Source organism: Heliangelus exortis, chromosome 1 (genome assembly GCF_036169615.1).
Source record: "Heliangelus exortis chromosome 1, bHelExo1.hap1, whole genome shotgun sequence".
Lineage (NCBI taxonomy): Eukaryota > Metazoa > Chordata > Aves > Apodiformes > Trochilidae > Heliangelus > Heliangelus exortis.
The window spans coordinates 17740766-17761361 of NC_092422.1; the positions used below are offsets into that span (position 1 = coordinate 17740766).

Below are 20596 nucleotides of genomic sequence, written 5' to 3' on the forward strand. Positions count from 1 at the left end.
TGTAGGAAAAAAAAAACCACCAACACCACCACTCATGACTGAAGCAAACCTAAGTTTCATAAAGGCAAAATTGATGGGTTCTGCATACAAGTACACAAACAAGTGTGGATGGAGGCTTTGTACCCAAATCATTCAAGTTTATTCCAGACCTCATATTTAAGGTAAAAGCAGAATATTTCCATTTTCTACATGAAAGGCTTTTGGATATGCTGCTGCTGTTAATCTTACCAGATGCTTTCAGGGATTCTCTTAAAATTACCGTAAATGTTTCTGCCCTTCACCAGAACACTCACTGAACTAAACCAGGCCAATATAAGTATTTAATTGCAATAATTTTAATTCTGAAACCAGAAAACTTCTAGTGATACACATAGCCAAGATGTATAGCAAGCTGTCAACCACTATAGGTGTCACATAGTTTTTTTGTTTTGTTTTGCTTTTTATAATATGTGAATGCATATAGCAAGAGGGGAGCAATAGAAAATAGCTGTTGTTTATCTAAATATAGTTGTATTACAGCACATTAGGAATTGCTACCTTTAGCTGAACTTTTCTGATATACATGAACACAGTGCTGGATGTTCCTTACATGATGGGAACAGATTACAAGCTTGGAGAATGTTTCCATGCCAGAAATAATCAGAAATTGTTCAGGTTAAATCTACAAACAAAAAATTGTCAAGACCCAGAAACCAGTATTCCTTCTGGGTAGACAAATGCCACCAATAATAGTGTCCTGAATAGTCTCTATTAAACTATTTTTTTTTTTTTTGAGGATGGGAAAAACACCAATTTCATTATATATTAATGGCCACTTCTGGTAATTGTAGTGCAGTTTGAGATACTCCTGTTGTACACCTCATTGCATCTTTTTTGTGTTGATAGACAAACTCATGCATTAAGGGTCAATGTGAGCAAAGTTACCTCATCAACTCCCACTGAAATACTGAGCATTCACAGTAGCCAAAGAGTACAATGTGTAGCCTGAGGTTGCACAATGTTCCTAATTTTGTTTCTACTGCCAGAAGGTATAACATGCTATTTCAGGGATTCAACACAGGTGAGATTCTAGATTAAACAAGAATACACACAAATCACACATGGCCAAAACAAAATAGTAGAAGTCTTTAGTGGAAAACAGCTTTATACCCCTCCTGCTTTATGGATCTTAAAAATACAGAAATCAGTAATTTCAAAATTGAAAATTCAGTTGTGAGAAGGCTTGATTACACAGCCATTTCCCAAGTCTTATTGCAACAAATGGTGAAATATTTCTTTGCAACTTTGTATCTTCAACTGTACAAGTAAAACAATACTTGAAATCAACTAGCACTTCAATCCCTGCATTTTTAATATATAAACTCAACGTAGTACTGAATTATACATTTAAAATATTTACACACTTGACCAACAGCAGTACTAGCATTTATTGCCTTAAAACTGCATGTTCACTGCATGGAGGTTCCTTATTTTGCACAAAGGGAACAAATAAAAGAGGATAATATTTTTTTTCCTAATTATGAACTCTAGAATGGTTCCATGAAATGTGCTGGGGAATGCTATTATCAGTTTCAAGTATCCATCTGTAACAGACTGGAAAAACACATGGTAGTATCTTTCCCTTGAGGTTGGAAGGGTCTTCCAGCTCGTTGCGAGAGTAGCTTAAAAGGACAGGAAAAGCAAGAAGGAAACAGGGAAAGGGAAGAAATGGAAAAGCAGAATCTACCTAATTTCACAGAGGAGAAGGCAAAACCAGGGATATAATTTCTCAGATGCTGGGGCCCCAAGAAATTTCATATTGAAAAAAGGGGCTTGTAAGGAAGCTGAGAGCTTAAGGCTCTAAAGCAAACCACGCTTCATGATTTGTATGGTTCCTGCTGGAAAGCATTTCTCTCATTTACTGCAAAGCGGGCACAATCTACTCATATTAAAAACAAATATACAGCTGGGGGGGAAGGGCTGGCTCTTTAAATTTTAATTGATATCTTTAGGCTTTGGTTATATTGAGTGACTGGAACAGATACGGGAGAAATGAGTGGTGTTTGTTTCTTGCAGGAAAGTGTAAAAAACCCAACCCAAGCCAACCAAAAACCCTACCACTACAAGTGGCACTTGTCAGAAGCAGAGGCACCAAAGCCTGAGTAATTAGCAACTGTCCTCTCACTATTTAGACCAGAACTGAGGCACGCTGGTGGGGAACCTTATTTAAGAAGCCACATTTCAACTGGCTGTAACTGAAATAACTATAATTTACAGCAAAAATTACTGTACTGCAGTAAACCAGTCTTGGGGAATACTGCACCACTGCTGCCTATACCGGGCTTTACCATCATGAAAATCTTCTGGTTTACATGCAGTGAATCTTACACCTCAACAAAACCAAAATGAAAATATTTAATATTTACATAGCATCTCAGATCCTCAATGCATTTCATAGGAATAAGCTATTCCTCACAACATCCCTGTGAGGTAGGCAGGTATCACTGCTATTTCAACAACAACACAGTTCTAGCCATTTGCCAATGGCCACAGAGGATCCAGTGGAAAAGCTGATACAAAATTAGAGGAGCCTGGCTCCTACTCCTGCGCTTATATTCATCAAGCTACTTCCATAAAAAACACCCCTTCTTGTGTAGTTATTTAACCAAAACTGAAATTACCCAAAGTGTTGTATGAAAGAAATGCTGCAATTTGTATTTCTGATTAGTTTTACAGATTACAAATTAGAATTTGTTTTACCCCATAAGGAATTAGATTTTAAATGGACAACTGACTGCTCTGAGCAAGCTCATTTTCTAGAACTACATGGCTTAGATATAAAGGGAGTTACCCAGGTAAGCACTGGGACTTTAGTGAGTGCTATGCACTAGCAAAGAGATGACTCTGATTCAACCCCCTCTCTTTGAACTAGCAGGATTTGGACATGCCAAGAAAGTTTCTTGTTCCTGAGGAAAACGGTGAGCCCTTCATCACTAAGCAGTGAAACAAAAACCTCTGGGCAATAAGTAGCAGATTCTGGCAGTAATTGAGTGAAGATAATTAAGGCATAAATGCACATGAAAGTGGAAGTCTGTATGTAGTAATTGTAGTCCACTTCTCCCTGTCCACGTGTGTATCTGTGCTTTCAAGACAGTCTTGAATTTTGTGACCCAACTAGATGGCCATGCTTGCCAGCACTGAAAAGGATGGGTTGAAAAACATAAAATGAGTTATGATAGCATTAGAACAAACTATTCCAATGGGGCAGGAGCTGACAAAATGGGAAAGGAGCTACTTAAACCCTAGTTTCAGAATTAAACACCAGAGCAATAATCTGGTTTACCAAAAAAGGTTTACACAAACATTTTTTACAATTGTATCACGCAGCATTTTTGATTCAGTTTGTCTTTTTTTTTTTTCCTTTAAAAAATAGGTGTGGTTGTAGAACAATTATTCACTTTGCACAGTGAATGGAAAATCAATGCAGTGATGCTATAAAAATTTCAGAACACTTAGCTGAGCCAACTCTCAGTGTTCACTAAAAATGGTCTGAGTCTCTCCTATGGACTCAAACAATCATTTGCATCTAGATATGCAACTGGATGTGAAGAAGTTTATGGAGGGCTTTTTAAATTTTATTTTTTTTTTTTTTTTAAGGGATGTCAAAGCCGAAACATTTTGGTCAGAAGCAGCCACCTAGCCAGCAGGAGTATGAATTAATTAACCTTATTCCCAGAATCTTTTGCAACAATTTCATGGATGTCAGACATCTCCTGGATAGAGACATCTTAGTGTTTGTTCTAAAAGAAACAAAATGGCATGGAAAGATCCCTGTTGAATATACAAGAATAGAAAGCAAATTAAGAAACAAGAAAGGAAGAACATGTTTAGAATAACATCAAGCAGCAAGATTACAAAAAAAAAGCCTTACTAGGACATTTTCCCTTTAACATATATTAATTTTAAATGAAGGGCAAAGGAAAGTTTTAAAGTAGCCTTCAAAAAAAATCTTTGAAAATAAGCATTCATATTTTAGCAAGTTTTGCTAGTCAAAAGATGCTGTGAATCTCTGCTTGTTACAGCACCACGGACCTGATAAGAAAAGCACTGAGTATGCATGTTACTTTCTCCTGAATACTAACTCAATTTGTGCTCCTATTCATCAATCACAATATGCAAGAGGATTTCAAAACTCTTAAGTTGACAGATATTTTTAAATAGTAAGCCAGCTTTAGGATTAAAGAAATGATAGTGACCGAGCTTGTTACAAAATAAATGATTACTGAATATTTCAGTTATTCAATCAGATAAAAAAATCTGAAGGTATTTGCTATGAACTCTCTGAAGATTTTGGCCTAGATGATATTGAGGACATCATGACAAATATAGCAGGCAGCTCCTTCTGCCACTTATGTTCCCAGACTTTAAAACTCTTCTTCTGACAAAAAAAAAAAAAAAAAAAAAAAAAAAAAAAAAGGTTTCAGAACTTCTGCCCTATCCAATGTAAAAACTAAAAGAAACTCCAGAAGCAGTTTCAAAAACATAGCAACTCAGACAAATTTAAAAGAAACAGGCATCAGAACAGTTTAAAGGCAGAAGGATCTGCCAGGATTATCCTTTGTCCAAGTACACAGTCGAAACATCTTTTAAAGAAAAGCGTTTAGAGTTTCAAGAAAAAAAAATGAGAGCAATACTGCTGTTCTAAAATACTACACAAATTATCTTAGAAACAAAATACTAGCTGGGAAGGTACATTATTAAGAAGTTTTATGGTCACTTTTTAATGTGTAAATTTGCCTTAGCCCAGTTTTCACATAAATTAAAAAAGCATAATGAAGAGATGGCATTTTTGGCCTTGTGGATCCATGCTTGAGACAGGTGTGGATTTAACTAAAAAAAGAAAAAAGCCTTAGATCACTCATAGCACAGTATTACAGATTTATGTATTTTTAAAATTCTGGCTATTGAGACTAACTTTGAGATGAATAGATGAAGAATGGCACAGAGTGGCAAACATGAGGCTATACATCGCCATGTATAGGTGTACACTGTACATTTTATATAAATTTTAAAAACACATGGGAAATATTCAACAGCATTATCTAGCAGAGGTCTCTAAACAAAAGGGACCACTTCTGCCTCCATGTATTCCTACAAAAATCCATTTTACTAAACATGCAGCATTTGTGTTTGCTTCGGTTTTCTCTGACTCATGACTAGAGACAAAGCAGGCCTTGCTTTTGTGTTTGTGGTTTGTGTGCTGCTCTCCTTTGTTGGTCCACTATACTCAGGGCACTATATTCTGCTGTGGTAGTAGCTAAAGTGCTGATATAAAAAAACCAAGCAAGAGCAGAGCAGCTGGGAGGGCTCTGCAGAAGTGGAGCTGGATTCAGCAAAACAAAACTTCCCCGCAGTACTACACATCCCAATTACCTTTCTCAAGTCAAACAGATATGGCCCTTGACTAAAAGGGTTTCAAGCTCCTGTTCTAGCATAATTGTTTTAGTTAATGCCCCAACTTTACACAGTTTGCCAGTAATTTACATCTTTCGAGTTGTTATTGCTTAAGCAAACAGTTCAGTGTAGAAATACATTGCAGTTGTGTGCAACCTGGGGATGAATAAAAACAGATACTGAAAGTAAAACTACACATGAACCTTGCATTAGACACTCATTCCAAAATGACACATCAACATGAAGTGCTGCAACACATACACAGCAGCTTAATTCCAACGTTCTAAACCAACTATGAGGAGTCAAATCTTGCCTTAAATTTCTTATCTAAAGTATATGAGCTTTTTTTTTTTTTCTTTTAAATTAAGGCAATGAAATGGCTACAGTTCCTAAAGTTCATATTAGGGGAACAAAAATATACACCTTTTTTTCCTGAACTTTAGGCATCAGAACATAATGTAAAAACCTACATTGCAGTAAGCATGCAATGTTGGGTTGATGTAGAAAAACAGAACTAAACACATGTTAAAATACCATTTGGTTTTTCTTCCCCATTGGAACACAAACTCAAACTTTAAGAGAGGAAAAATAAAGCTTAAAATCAGCTAAACTGCTTAGAGCTTTATATGTATCTGCATCACACTCTAACATGATTCTGGGTAGAAAAGAAAATATCTATGTTCATCTAGCCACTCACATTTTAAACCAGTGCAGGGGGGGGAAAGGCACTGCATTTATTTTTCATTGTGCCCATACGTGTTTGCACATATATGGAAAAAATTTAAATTCAAATTTTCTGTTCACTCTCTCCCACACACAAGTATGACAGATTGCAGCTAACACGTAACAGCAGAAGCTGATTCAAAGTTGACCTCTCGTATTCCACCGCTTTATGTTCAAACTTCCAGGCTCTCTAGAATCTGAGATGGCTGCGAAGAACCCAGAGACAGGTACAAGATTTAGTCAGCATTCAGCATTTCTCAGTGCATTTTGCAGAAAGGGTCTAACTTAGGCATAGAGTTTTGTTGTTTATTTTACACAGAGAAGTCCACCAACATTTGCCATAAATTCTTCTAAACTCTTTAAGAAGGCCATCTTCTGCTTACGGTCCAGTGTAGGGGGAGTGCTGCTTGCAGTAAGCTTGTTGAAGGCATCTGCTAACCGCTGGTAAATGACTGGATCTTGTTGAGTTGATAGCAACGTCTCAACTAGCTCTGAATACTCAGCCTGTTAAATGAACACAAATCTTATTAACTTTAAAAAAAAAAGATAGATACAGTATATACAACTTCTTTCATCCAGAATCAAGCATTTGGCAGAAAACTATCGCTGCCTCTCCTCATTACCAAGTACCACTGACCAGAGTACCAGAAGTGACCGTGGACCTGCAGCCTTAATAAAGCTCTTCAATCAGACCATGTTTTTTATTAAGGCTACAGGAGCCTTTAGAGCTCGTTACTGTGCTTTGCACTGCGGAGTAAGAACAAAACTTTTAAGGCACACCCTTCAAAGTGCTATCGGGCTCATACTGACTCCTGCAGACTGTGTTTCTCTTTCTTCATGCCTGCCTCACATTCAGCATACCATACCAACCATCTCCTCTCACGTGTTTTCCCTTCCCTGAGACAGAGAACTTGAATTCCTTTTTAAGAGTTTCCTACTTACTCTCATTTTACTGTCACTTACTCTCATGCTTACCTGGACAGAAACAGAAGAAACATCATAAACATGACAGAAGGACACTGCCAAGGGGCACCTGGAGCAAGTCCTGAATGACTACTGAGCTCTGTGGGCAAGGGTAAAGGACACAGGACCCAGAATGGAAGTGTCCTCAATTATACTGGTGAAAGACTTAAGTGGGGATAGACAGAACTCAGAAGTTGCCACCTGTGTCTGGTGTCACAGGGTCTTTTTGTCTTACATGATCAGCAGTCCCTCTTTGAGGGACAGGGGCTGCTAACAAGAGAGAGGACTCATATGACAGAGTGGCTTGGGAATATCTTTGCCAAAGGCTCTCCATGGCAGGAAGGGTTTTAAAGGGCACACTGGGGAATGGTGGTAACAGCTTTGAGGAGACAGAGACCAAGAATGGAAAGAATGCAAAGAAGTGTGAAGGGTTTAAGAGCACTCATCAAGAAAGATGAAAGAGGTTGAAAGGAGGCCAACCTCACACATCTGTGCAGAAAGGCATTCAGCTTTGGAAACAAAAAGGAAGAGCTAGAGCTCCACGTGCAGATACAGAGCTGCAACATCACTGCAGGCACTGAGACGTGGTGGGACAGGTGGCAAGATTGGTGTGCTCTGATGGACAGACAAAGGCTCTATAGAGCTCTTCAGGGAAGCTCTTTAAGGCACAAGAGGACAGAAAACTGCCATTTGCCATGATTCAATTTATGTGAAAGGGTAGCTCAAATTAAGAATGCTTCTCTATGGACTGGGCAACAATCTCATTGAGTGCCTATGGGTCATGATCAGAGGAGAGGCAGTAAAGATGACATCATGGTGGGAGCTTGTTGCAAATTGCCAAAACAGGGTAGCAGTGGACTTCATCTGCAAGCAATTTGAGAAGTTTCCACATCAAAGACTACATCCCTGGCATGAGCTTGAATGCCAGATGGGCCACCCGGTGATGACTATGCATCTGCTGCTCACAGCTAGGATCAGGGATCACAGAACCATCACATGGTTAGGGCTGGAAGGGACCTTAAAGATCATCAAGATCCAAGCCTGCTGCATGGTCAGGGACACCTCCCACTAGACCACGTTGCTCAAGGCTCCAATCAACCTGGCCTTGAACACTTCCAGGGATGAGGCATCAACCACCTCCCTAGGCAACCTATTCCAGCGTCTTACTACCTTCCTGGTGAAGATTTTTTTCCTAATATCTAACCCTAAATCTATCCTCTTTCAGTTTAAAACCATTACCCTTTGTCCTGCCACAGTCCTCTGGTGACAAGCCCCTCTTCAGCTTTCCTGCAGGCCCCCTTCATGTAGGATGTGGTAATTAATGGCAGCCTTTGCTACAGTGATTGTGAAATACTGGAGTTCAAGATGCTTAGGAGAGCAAGGAAAAAAGGCAACTGAGTACAGACCCTGGAGATCATGAGAGAAGACTTCATCTTATTTAGGAGACTGGTGAGTGGGATCCTGTGGGAGGGAGCTCTGAAGGCAAAAGGAGCTAAGGAGAGCTGAAATGTCTTTAAGGTCAGCAGTGTGCTTTGTCAGCCATGACACTAGCAGCACACTCTATAGTATTGGTCTTTACACAGCACTTGTTAGATTAGATGTGGAATACTGCATCCAATTTTGAACTTTGTAACAAGGGGAGTTCCTGATGGATTTGAATGACTCCAGTGGGCCACCAAGACAGATGCTGGCAGGTGCTGAAAGCACATGAATTATAAGGATAACAAAGCATTTAACAGGCCTTTCAGAGAGACTTTGTAGTATCTACCCTGGAGGTTTTCAAGACAGTTGGAAAAAGTACTGAGCGACCTGATCTGAATTCACTATTGACCCCACTTTGAGCAAGAGTATTCAACTGAATACTCTTGATTTGCCAGACACACAGCAACTAAATCACTCTCCTCTAACAAATGATATGTTTTCAAGGTGGAAGTGTCTAAATGCCATACCTGATGCAAACACACTAATGTGTAGAACGCTTCACCTGCTGCAGTTGTCATTTCTGTATTGTGCTTCTGAAGTACCAGCATATCAAAGACCATCTGAAATCACAAAACAGAACTAGTTAGGGAAGTGTAAACTTAACTTTATCAACATCTGCTGCTGAACCACTTTTTCACTTCTTATGATAATGAACACGCATTCACAAACTTCCAAGACTATTTGATTTGTTGCTTTTCTTCCTATATTTAGGTACCAGTAATTGGAAAGCCAAGTTCTCTCAGAAGTCAGGTCTTGGTTTAACAGTACAAATTTACACCTCAAAGCACTGAAACTGAAAACTGTTGATTTGTGTGCTCTTCACAGAAAAATCCCATCCTTGTATTTTTCTCCAAAAGCTGCAAATATGGCTTAGAAAAAAGCCTTCGCTCTTCCAGAATGAAACAGGGAACTTTCTCAAGTTTTGGAGATTCCCAGAGCTCATAGAAAGCCAAACAGGGAATACATTAGTAAGAACAGTTTAAAATTTTAAGTAGACATTCAGAGAAAAGATAGAAAGCTATGCTAATAAAAAAATTATTTAAGGTGTTCCTCATTCTCCCAGCTTGGCTTTGCATGCTTTTCATGAGCAGTCCTCAGAAGTTAAAATGTCATTTTGGCTAAAAAAAGATGTCTTAAGGAAAACAGAAGTCTTTGCAAAATAAGAGGACAAGCACACAGGTTCCCCAATTACTTTTATTTCCAGTTAGAAGGAACCTGTTTGCTACCACATCATTCCAAAATTTTGAGATAGAGTGGCTGGTGCTAAAAGAAAACTACTAAATATGACATTGTATTAAGAAAACTTGTAATTCACTGGATCCATTGAATAAATTATAGCATTTTCTTTCTAGTTCCCAACATATTTCTGCTTCTTGTTTTAGTACTCTACCCAGCCTCCAGTTCACAGAATTCTGAAAGCTAATTCAGAGCTTTTACAGTAAGTGTTAACTGCTGTAAATTCTAAGTCAGGTTCATTCTAGACCTTGTGTGCAGAGCACAGATAAAGTATCAATTGTACTCTGAGGTCTTTTGCTGACTGGTAGTACTAAGTCATTTCTTTCCTTTGTTCCTCCACTCTTCTTTGTACTTTAGTCCAATCTCCAGACCTTCATGCTCTTGTTTTTCTTAAACTGCCAGTTCTTTAGGTACAGGCTGTTACCTAATTCCACAGAAAGAGATAACACTCTGTGTGACCCTGATTAACCCATTTGGATACAATCACTGTTTGCCCTCTTGATGCTACCTGCATGCAAAACCCACAAAAAGTAACATGAAATGCAGATGTCTTACCTTGAGAAAGTGCCTTGTTGCTAGAAAAAGGGTTGAATCTGTTTCTTGTGCTTTTGCACACTGTTCTGCTAATGGTGTTACAGCCTCCAGGCAGAGCTGGCAAACTTCTGAACTCATTCTGATAATGGGCATTAAAGAATCAAGGTTGGATTTCAATTAAGTTGTGGTAAAACTTCCAAGTTGTGTCACTAGAAAGTATCTTAATGTTTGTTTGTTCCAAGATTTCTTTTTACTATAAAGCTGCCAATCTAAAAAAATAAATTAAAGCCAAACCAAAACAACAAAAATTAACAAACTTGGAAAAAGGGGGAAAAAAACAATTCCAATTTTGTGGCCTCCTTTTATTAGCTACATTCTCTAAGGTAACATAACCCTCTCTGACATAACATTTCCAGAAAGAGTCCCTTATGGTCAAGCTCATCTGTTTCTGACACGTGCCACAGATTAGTGAAAATGGTCCTCCCATTATGAGAGGGAGAGCCCATTGGCACCCTGACAGGAAATGCTCTGGAGCCAGCCCAATAGAACAGCAGCAGTGTTTTGTATTACCAGCTGAGCAACTAATTCAGGAATGGCTTTGGGATACCAGCTGAAGGCTTATGAAGTTACACACTCTGAAATGAAGTAATGGAGGAGGCAGGAATGGCTGCCAGAAACAACTTACATGTTACGCCACTTAAGGGCTGCATTCAAGCAACCCAAGTCAGAAGAAATCAACCTAACACTAGAATTTCAATGGACACTACAGTAAAACTATTAATCACCAGAGAGTAAGAGTTGGTTACAAATACATGATTTTACTGATACTGATAGAAAAGGAAAAAATGCAAAGGAAAAAAAAAAAAATCAGGCATTTAGTGGGTCCTTTTAAAAGCAACTCAGATTTTTAAGCACTCCCAAGCTCTGTGAAGGATACGATGACATCCCTAACTCCAGTGAGTACATTAGGCTCTTAAAGAGGTCCTCTGGAAGTTGTGGAATTTTCTCAGGGAATATCTCACAGATGAAAGTAATTAATTTGTAATATTGATTACACAGAGATGGAAACTGTCAAAAAAGAAAATACAGCAATGTTAGAATCAATCACATGATGCTCTTCTGACAATTATGTAACATTCATAATTATAACATTATAACATTTTGACATAGAATAATTGTCTGGAGGCATTTCTGTGTGACTTGCCCTAGGTGATCCTGCTTTGGCAGGGTGGTTGGACTTGATGATCTCCAGAGGTCCCTCCCAGCCCCTACCATTCTATGATTCTATGATTCCCATTTGTACAAACCACACAAGACTGATGCTTTCCACTGAAGAAGAAAAGACAATTTCAGCAGACAACTTCAGAGTCATTAGAATGGCTACAACTTTATTAGCAAACACTGTGGTACATTGAAAAAAGATGACTGGAGCTATGATACAAAAGCCAGCTGTACTGTGAAAATAATTCAAGGGTTACTACCTGCTCCCAGATTATTTTTTAAAAACTAACACCACTGTTTATGCTTCCTGTCACATTTCTGACACTATCAGATAAAGGAATTCCACAAGCCACATTTCAGGTTTGGCTAATTGTTGACCTGCATGGACTCACTTTTAAGAATAAAAAAGTTTTGTTTATACCCTTCAAATATACATTTTCTCAGTTTACAATATTTCTTTCAAACAGTGTCTAGAACTACGGAGCAGTTATTTACATTTTTAAAAGCCTAGGAAACTCAACTTGCAAAGATGGAATGCATACAGGTATAAATTCTGGGAATTCACTGCTATAAAGCTCTTATTTTCTAGCAGCTACGTGTTAAAATACACTTACCTTTAGCAAATCCTGGGACATAAGAGGCAGAACTAGATTAACCCCATATAAGACAACATCTGCTGCTGACACAGATCTATTTGTAGCTTGCCCAGGCTCATGCCCCCGAAATACTTCATCTGTAAAAAAGACCAAAAAAAGTTTTGTATAAAAGGAGGATTAAACATACTGAAGGAAGCTCCTGTTTCATGATAATAATGATATTTAAAAAAATATGACTATGGCCCTCTGCACAAACAAAAACATGACACACAGGATTAAAATAGAAACTTAGTGAGCAGAGGCTGCCATATCACTCTATATTTATATTCATTAGGACTAAGCATTTCACAATCACATGTAGCAGATGGCATGCTAGAACAGAACCCTTCAGATATTCTGAGGGCTCCTTTCCATTGCGTTTGTTTCTAGTGATAGTTGCCCCAAATCTGCACAGATAAACAGATAGTGAGAAAAATATTACTGTTTTTAATACTCTACTTATATGTTTATATATGTATGTGTATAGATACATACAAATAAATGCAAGGGGAAAAATATGGGAGAGTTAAAGCAGGAAGTTTTGTAGCTTAGACGCTTCTAAGATTTTGCCATTTACAGGCAAGACCTGCATTTCCCATCAACTTTTCTAATTCCTGCATTGAGTCAGCTACAGAATGCACTCAACTTTCAGTATATTTGATCTCTGGGCTCTGCACTTTGGTAGTTTTCACATTCCTTAGTTTCATGCTAAGTATTTTACAGTGCTTTCCATGCAACAAACATCCAGTGTCTGATTTCAAAGAGAGTATGTGAGAAGGCATCAGGGTTGTCCATTCAATGGACAAAGTCTAAATATGGTTCTGTATTTGTGTTGTACATGCATGACAAAAAACCAGACTGATGTACTGAATTCTGGAGTGCAAGATTCTCTTTTGAGATGTATCTCAGAAAGGCAATGGACAACATAAAACCCCCACTAGGCAGGGGTTTGTAACTGAGAGTGTTTTCTGCACGAAGTGTATAGGACATGTTAAGATCTGAAACATGCAAATGTTTTTCAGCTTATTAAAAAGCAGTGCAGCACAACTAAGCTAGCATGGGCAGATCATATTCAGGACTACTGCAGTTTTAAATGACAAATATATGAAAGGAAGTAATAGGCTGGAATACAAAAAAGAACCCTTAACTACACCCACATATCACCAAGTATGTTCTGTGAATGGGGACTGGAAAATCCTCAGGTGTGCTGAAACCTTAAGCTCCACATCTCATGAAAGTTAGATCTTGTACTAAGATGATAATCCATCTGCCCTCTTGCAGTAATTTACTATTCCAACCTCTGTATTTTTGTTGTTGTTGTTACAAAATTGCAGCTACCACATGTTCAGACTTGAAAGATTCAAACTTCAAGTTGTTTCACGCATGCCCTATTTATTTTATGAGAACAGTAATAATTTCAGATGATAGAATATTGGGAAAAGTGCTTCCTTTTCTACTGGAACATTAAATAGTAATTTCCATATCCTGATCTAATCTAGCTTAAACTTCAGTTTTCACTTTACCTGAACTGAATGTGTGCCACATAATATTTTTACAGGTTATGGTTCAGCAATTGCCAGTTCCCTCATACCTGTATCACTGAAATCTATGAATTCTTTTGACAGAAGGTTTGTGAGAAGCTCCATAATAAGAAGGAGATCCTGGTACTGGTCTTCTTCTGCTGTAACATCTATCCGTTGTCGACCTAGATTATTCTTGGAATACACCTGGAGCAGAGTTAGGCAGGCTTCATACAAGTTCATGGCTTTGGCCTATAAAACAATGTAAGGTAATAAGATTTCCATATGCTAAAAGACACATTTTAACTCGTTGATGATTAATTCGTTTGCATTGCTGATGATAGTTCAAGATTTTAATTTTAGTTACATAACCACTTTTTGTAACAACTGCAGACAAAATCATCAAGGAAATGGCCACCTTGAACAATAAGAACACTTACATTGAAACAGCAGAACATTACTTTTATTCACTCCTCAATCTCAGAAAAAAAAAAGATAAGAATGGCTTGGGACAGGCTGACACATCTCACTTATCTCTTATCAAAGATTAGAGCCATAAAACACTGTGCATACCCAGTTTGGAATAGTCAGGAACTCTTCTAGATGCAAAAAGTACAGTTAGTCAACAGTGCAAAGATGTTAAGTGCAGTGCACTGACCCACTTTACACATTAACTTCTCTGTATCTGTTAATGCCTATTTAGGACCAAGGCAGTGTCTCTATTGTATGCATTTGTCACATAAAACAAACAGTCTCAGACTGCCCTCCAGAGAAGTCTGATATGGTTAAAAAAAACATACTCAATGCTGTCTGCATGCTTTTGCCACCCAGGCATACAGTAAGACTAATGATGAATTGTGGTTAAGTTTATTAGTATAAGAACAGTCTAGATGTTCTGCATTTGACCTTTGAGTGTACATTTTTAAACAAAGAAATTCCCCTAACAGATGTGACCATGTAACATTTCTTTCTCTACAAAAACTAAAAATTACTACATTTCTTTCTGGTTAAAGTATATACTGGCAAGTACATGAAAACACACACACACACACACACACACACACACACACACACACACTTTCTTTCCCCTTCTGGATGTATTTACCTCTCCAAGATAGCAAATTTGTTTATGTGCAACTTCCACAAATACTTCTATTATGAGATTAACAGTCTCTGGTGTGTTTTTGTATACTTCCATTAATCCGATGCAATTATTAAGGAAGTCCATTAGGAAATTGAAAAGAATTGCTACGTTATCAATCTGGGTAGCCTCAGCAATGCCACAGAGTGCTTCTAATGTAGCAGTGATTTCCTGTTTCACTTCCTCCTCCTGACAGATCTGCTGGAAATTTTCTTGGTTTATCACATTCAAGAATCGCTGCTGAAGTGGCTGAAGAACCTTGAAATTTTTTAGAAAAGTCACATTAGATAAGCATACATGAGATGTGAGGTTTAAGTAATTCAAGCTTGCAGGTTGCTTTTGGTAGGGCAGTGGTAGAATCAATCACTTCCAGTTTTCAGTGGCTCAGTTATATTATTATCTGTCAAATTAATGCAAGCTGAAGCTGTAATGAGTGATTCTCATCATCCATCATCACCTGCAGGCTCATTTCAAAATGAGCACCACCATAAGTACATTATTTTCTGGTTCTGAAAAAAATTACTTACTGATTACTTTCTCTGATTCACAGTATTTTATTCTCTTCCAATTTCAGTATTAGGGGGGGGATATCATTACAGTTCATCAAGGCAAGCATTAATTAATATTCATGTTCACAATTATCTTTGTCATATTATGATTCTCAATAGTGCAATCTCTTTCGTAACCAGCTGTGTTTGGAACCAATTTAGAAACTTCCATAAAAATAAAGGTTTTTCCCAATTACTTCTAGTGCATTATAGTCTGACCTTCATTCACTAACTTCATACTTTTGCTAATAAAAGCAAGTTTCCCTCAGAAGGCAAATGCTTTATAAACTCATATAGTGCTACCATATGAGTTGCTCCTTTCTAGTACCTTTCTGGTATTAAATATCTGAGTTTCATGGAGCCTGGCATGAAAAGCTAGACAAAGCTCTTCATTATATTCCTAACAACACTGAATTAAAATAAAAGGAAGACATTACAACAGTTCCAAGGAAAATTTTAACAACAGTGTCTTTCAAGTGTTCTGCTATAGTAGCTGCTTCACGCATCCTACAGCCAATTATTACAGGTTTCTGTTTAGGTTATAATGGTTTAGATACAATTTTTGGCAGTTCATGAGTGCCATACAACTATTGGCTTTCAAAGACAGATTAATGAACAAATTATCAATATTAAATATTAAAAAGATTCTATATAAATTGGTTTTGTCACCATAGTATTGCCTAAGCTAACTTATTTGTACTATTTGCTAAAATGGAGGTAACAGAAGCATCATAATATCTTACCTCTGTCCAGTATTGTTGCTTTGTTTCTGTATCCATATGAGCAAAACCTCCTAAAACTAAAGCTTTCATTAGTGTTCTCTGCACAGAACTGGACAAATAGTGAAGAGGAGGGCTTCGCCTTGCAAACTGTTTAGCTAAATTCCACCAGTTTTCACACTGGATAACTAAGTTTGCCCTAAAAGAGGGAAAAATGGTTTAATTAAACAAAAGATATCACAAAATTGTACAAAGCACATCAGGTTGCTAGCAGTTATTGAAAGATTTATTATTTTTAAGATTAATTTATTCTAAGGCTAAATTGCCTTTTGACTTGCATCTTATTAATGCCTCACCTCTAAGATTTCTAAAGTGTATACTCTGAAAATAGCATAATTCAGACAGGAGAAAAGCAGGGAAGTGCTTTAGTTTTACACAGATACACACACAAAGTTAATGGACATACTGCATGGATTAAAAGCTTAGTCTCATTATGTCATGATAAAATAAGCAGTTTATTCAAAAATAGCTCCACTGGGTTTTAATTTTTTAAAAAGAAAATTCCTCAAGTGTTTAATCCTCAAATTTCAGAACAGACTTGAGCAGACTGTGAATGCATGACTGCCTGTGTAATTCCATGTCAATTCACAAAAGCAGAATCAATGATTTGCTGCTTCAGTTTGTAATAACCAGAGAGAAAGCAGAAATTTGTCTGGATCTGTCATACCTTGGAATTTATTTTTTTTATTTATTTATGTTCACGAAACATTTTATACTGGCTTTGCCAGTATCTGAATGCTTAATCTGGAAGAACTTGTTAAAAAATAAGCAGCAATGCAAAAATCCTTGAGAGAGTGAAGACCAGTAGAGTTCTTCCTTTCTCATTGTTTAAAATTGAGGCACAAAAGTAAGGGAAGGAGAGTGCACTTCTAAACGTGAATAAAAGACACCTTATGTTTTTTCCAGTACAGGTCTCACTCCTCGCTTTGTTAGGCTTTTTAAAATTTTTTTATTTATAGTAGGATACTAAAGCAATCTGACTTACAGAGACATGATTATGAAGTGACCTATATCTGTATTATTTTGGCCAAAAAAATTTAAAGGAAGCAAAAGAAGTATTTTGACTTCCAGAGGTATAGCAACTTACCGCTCTCTCCTTTCCACTAATGTTACTAGCAGTTGTACAGTATCATTTGCAAGGTCCTGCTCTGAACTCCACACTGCCAGGTTACTGATCACTTTTTCTAAAAGGTAACCCACAATCCACTGGGAACCCTCTGTATCAGCACCAAATGCTGTACTAAATGGCAGACTTATCTATAAGAAAAGCATTAAAATGAGTGAGTTTTACAGAAGCCAGAAGCCCAAAGTGTATGGTAATCATTGTCAGCAAATTCTTTTCAGGCTGTCACTTCTCCTCTACTTAAAATACACAAATGTTACATAGAGAAAGGCAAAGACCTGTAATAGAAAACTCTTTGCCAAATTTATCTTGCCATTTGAAGCACATCACCTAAACCAAACAAAAGCTTCAAGCTCATCACAGAATCAGGTTTGAATATGTTTATCTTTTAACACCAAGGAAAGTTCAGAAGTTGACAACTTAAAAGAAGGATCCCAAAATGATCTCCCAAAACTGTTTCAGTCAATTTACTATAAAATTCTTCAAAATTCAGCAACAAAAATTATTAGAAATAAAACTAGCTATTGATCAAATCTTGTAAAACTTTATTTTCATCTTTGCTTTCTGCAGATCACTCCTACAATCTATACATCTTTTAGGAAAGATGTCACATTTTGACCTGGCACATTAACATAGGCTTCTTTGAGATTGCCTTTTCTCCTATCCTTAAATAGAGGTTTCTCAAGAGTCAAATACAGAGATTTTGTAATAATTGTGCAGGGGCTGCCTGTTAGCACACCACAAACATTTCTAACTTTAAAACTCATGATATATACATGATTGATCATAAGCTATAAAAAAAAGTTTCAATCACTTTCAAGTGTCAATGCAAACAAAACATGTTTATATACTCTATTTTGTTTCTTCACATTGTTTCTCACATGCTCTCTAGTTGTTCCCCCAACAAATTATTAACTCTGCTGTTGAGTACAAGATAAATAATACAATTCCAAGTATTTACAATTCTGTGGTATACCTATTTTTGTTAAGGAGGGGCCTCCTGAAATGTTAGTATTCTTAGTTGCTTCAATAGTGGAAATAAAGGGGAGGAGGCTTCCTTCTCAAAAGTTAGAGCCACAGGACCTCCTCAGGATGAGTGCCCTCCATCAGCTAGCTGGATTACAGTTAGTTTGGTAAGCAAAATCAGGATCAAGGTCTAATCATGATTAGTGCTGTCCAAACACAGTAAGAAGTTGCCCTTTACAAAGAATGCACCATTGAAATCAGGTATCTACCATGAGAACATGTGAGAATGGGGAGAGAAAGCAGCATGACATTAGCTAATGCATACTACCTTGTGACAAGGTCACAAATATCTGATTCACACTAAATTAGGTTACACACTACATCATCCATCAAGGGCAACCACTGCATTAGAGATGAACTGTAAGATCTGATGGATAGTGAGAAGTAGTCAGTGAGTTTCACCCACTATGCAGTCTGAGAGCACCCTATGCTATTCTGCTATGGCAATGGCTACAAAAATCACATTTGCACCCAAATGTGCAAGAGGGGTTCTCCTAACAAGTTATATTTCAAATTCAAAAACTGAGGAAAATAACAACTGTCCAACAAACTCCAAATTAAACACAGCCCATTTAGCATTAAAAATGTTTTATCACTGCACTTTAAAATAGCTATACTGACATCTGCATACAGAGGCTAATATTACTGCTGGTACTCACCAATTAATTCATAAAGTTACATCCTTACCTGATCATACAGCTTTTCATCTACTAGGAGGTAAGTCTTTGCCCAACGCTTGAGGAACCATACAATGTCTTTGCCCATCTGAGGGCTCAGGAGGTGTGTGAGATTTGCCCTTATTGCTCTAGATTCTACTTCTGACACTCTTAAAATAGCCGATAAGAGCCTGCAGATGGAAAAGGCAATGAGGATGCTGAGAGTGGTCTTTGGAGAAGCAATGCAGCTACCAAACACTTTCATTTTTCATGAAATCTAACAGAAGGAAATTAGTTCCACTCTAAGGACGTAAAAAGCACCTGAATTTATTGTTTTTATAAATGCAAGGAGAGAGGCAAGATAGACTGGCAAATCCCCTTCAAAAAAATCAGGTCATGCATGAAAAGGTGATTACCTTTGTCATTAAAATTCCTGCAACAAAGAATCCTCACAAGCACTATGACATCAAGGAAACAAAGACAAGTAGACTACTACTTGAAGTACTTGAAAAGCTTTTTTGAAGAACTTTCTCCCTTCCTTGCACCATCAAGCTTAAGTGATCAAGCAGATCCTAATTGTGCCACTTTTGCAATTTGATACATACTAAAGGAAAAAATACAGAAATCACCATTTGTGTCTCTTTTTCATTACTGCAGAGAAAGTCTAAAATAGCAGACTACCAGTTGATTACATTGATACACTGAGTCCATAAAACATTAAATATTAGCTTTTGTAGTGTTATCAATTAAATTTTGTAAAAATAGGATAGTGCACAAGGAATTTAGAAGTTGACAGTGGTCTATTTCTTGAAGACACTCCAGAACTGTTGCCAGAAAGCCTCAAATCTTGCCTTGTTGAGATCTGATTTTATTCCCATCATCACTGAGACACTGCACCAAGAAATCCTGTCTGGTGGCCACTTCTTGAAGCTGCCAATAATACTACTGAGCAGAAACTTTAAACTTCTAAACATCAGGCTCATCGTTGCCAATGTAGATCCATTGCTTTTACTGTCCTCTTCCAGAAGAAGAAAACATTAACTACACAGAAAGTAATCTTGAGTGAAGAATCTTTCATCTTAATTAAAGTAGAATTCAGTCTTCCCAAATGTTAGGACTCAAATTACAGAGTCCTTTGTGGGCATAGGCTTTCTTGCAAAAAGAGAACTGAAATCCCCTCTTTTGCTCCTTTTATGGGCAGATAGTGATTTGTGTATCAAAGTGACAGTTCCTCGTGCACTGAGGACCAATTTTATTGCTGCTGCCAAGCCTGGGTAACAACTCATGTTCAAAGTAGAGAAGCTCACTGATGCCCTGGAAAGTGTCTGCTTAAGGTGTACATGTGCTAAATAAATGATAGAGTACACAATTTATTATCTAAAGATTTTGATCTAACCGTGTTTTAGTAATTCAAGTGATTTTAAGAACTTCCTGTCAAAATGAGATTAAAGATGGGTTTTCAGCAGAGAAATTCTGCTGAAAAAACTTCTATTAATTTCCAAGACTTTGGCACACACCTTGTTAAGTCAATCTATTTGCTTCAGCCTTCCCATCTTGACTCAATTTTATCTATTTT

General features: G+C 37.4%; 1 protein-coding gene across 1 annotated transcript in view; it reads right to left on the bottom strand.

Moving 5' to 3' along the window:
- Positions 1-1103: 1103 nt before the first annotated feature.
- Positions 1104-20596, bottom strand: part of XPO4 (exportin 4) — a 75321-nt gene continuing 55828 nt past the window's right edge. Inside the window, exons 14-23 of the mRNA XM_071735398.1 lie at positions 19052-19211; positions 17303-17472; positions 16180-16354; positions 14853-15146; positions 13819-13999; positions 12207-12325; positions 11309-11439; positions 10393-10510; positions 9069-9161; positions 1104-6660 (exon numbers count right to left, since the gene is read on the bottom strand). Coding sequence (XP_071591499.1) covers positions 6463-6660; positions 9069-9161; positions 10393-10510; positions 11309-11439; positions 12207-12325; positions 13819-13999; positions 14853-15146; positions 16180-16354; positions 17303-17472; positions 19052-19211 — 1639 coding nt within the window. The 3' untranslated portion in view covers positions 1104-6462. The remainder of the gene's footprint in view (positions 6661-9068; positions 9162-10392; positions 10511-11308; positions 11440-12206; positions 12326-13818; positions 14000-14852; positions 15147-16179; positions 16355-17302; positions 17473-19051; positions 19212-20596) is intronic.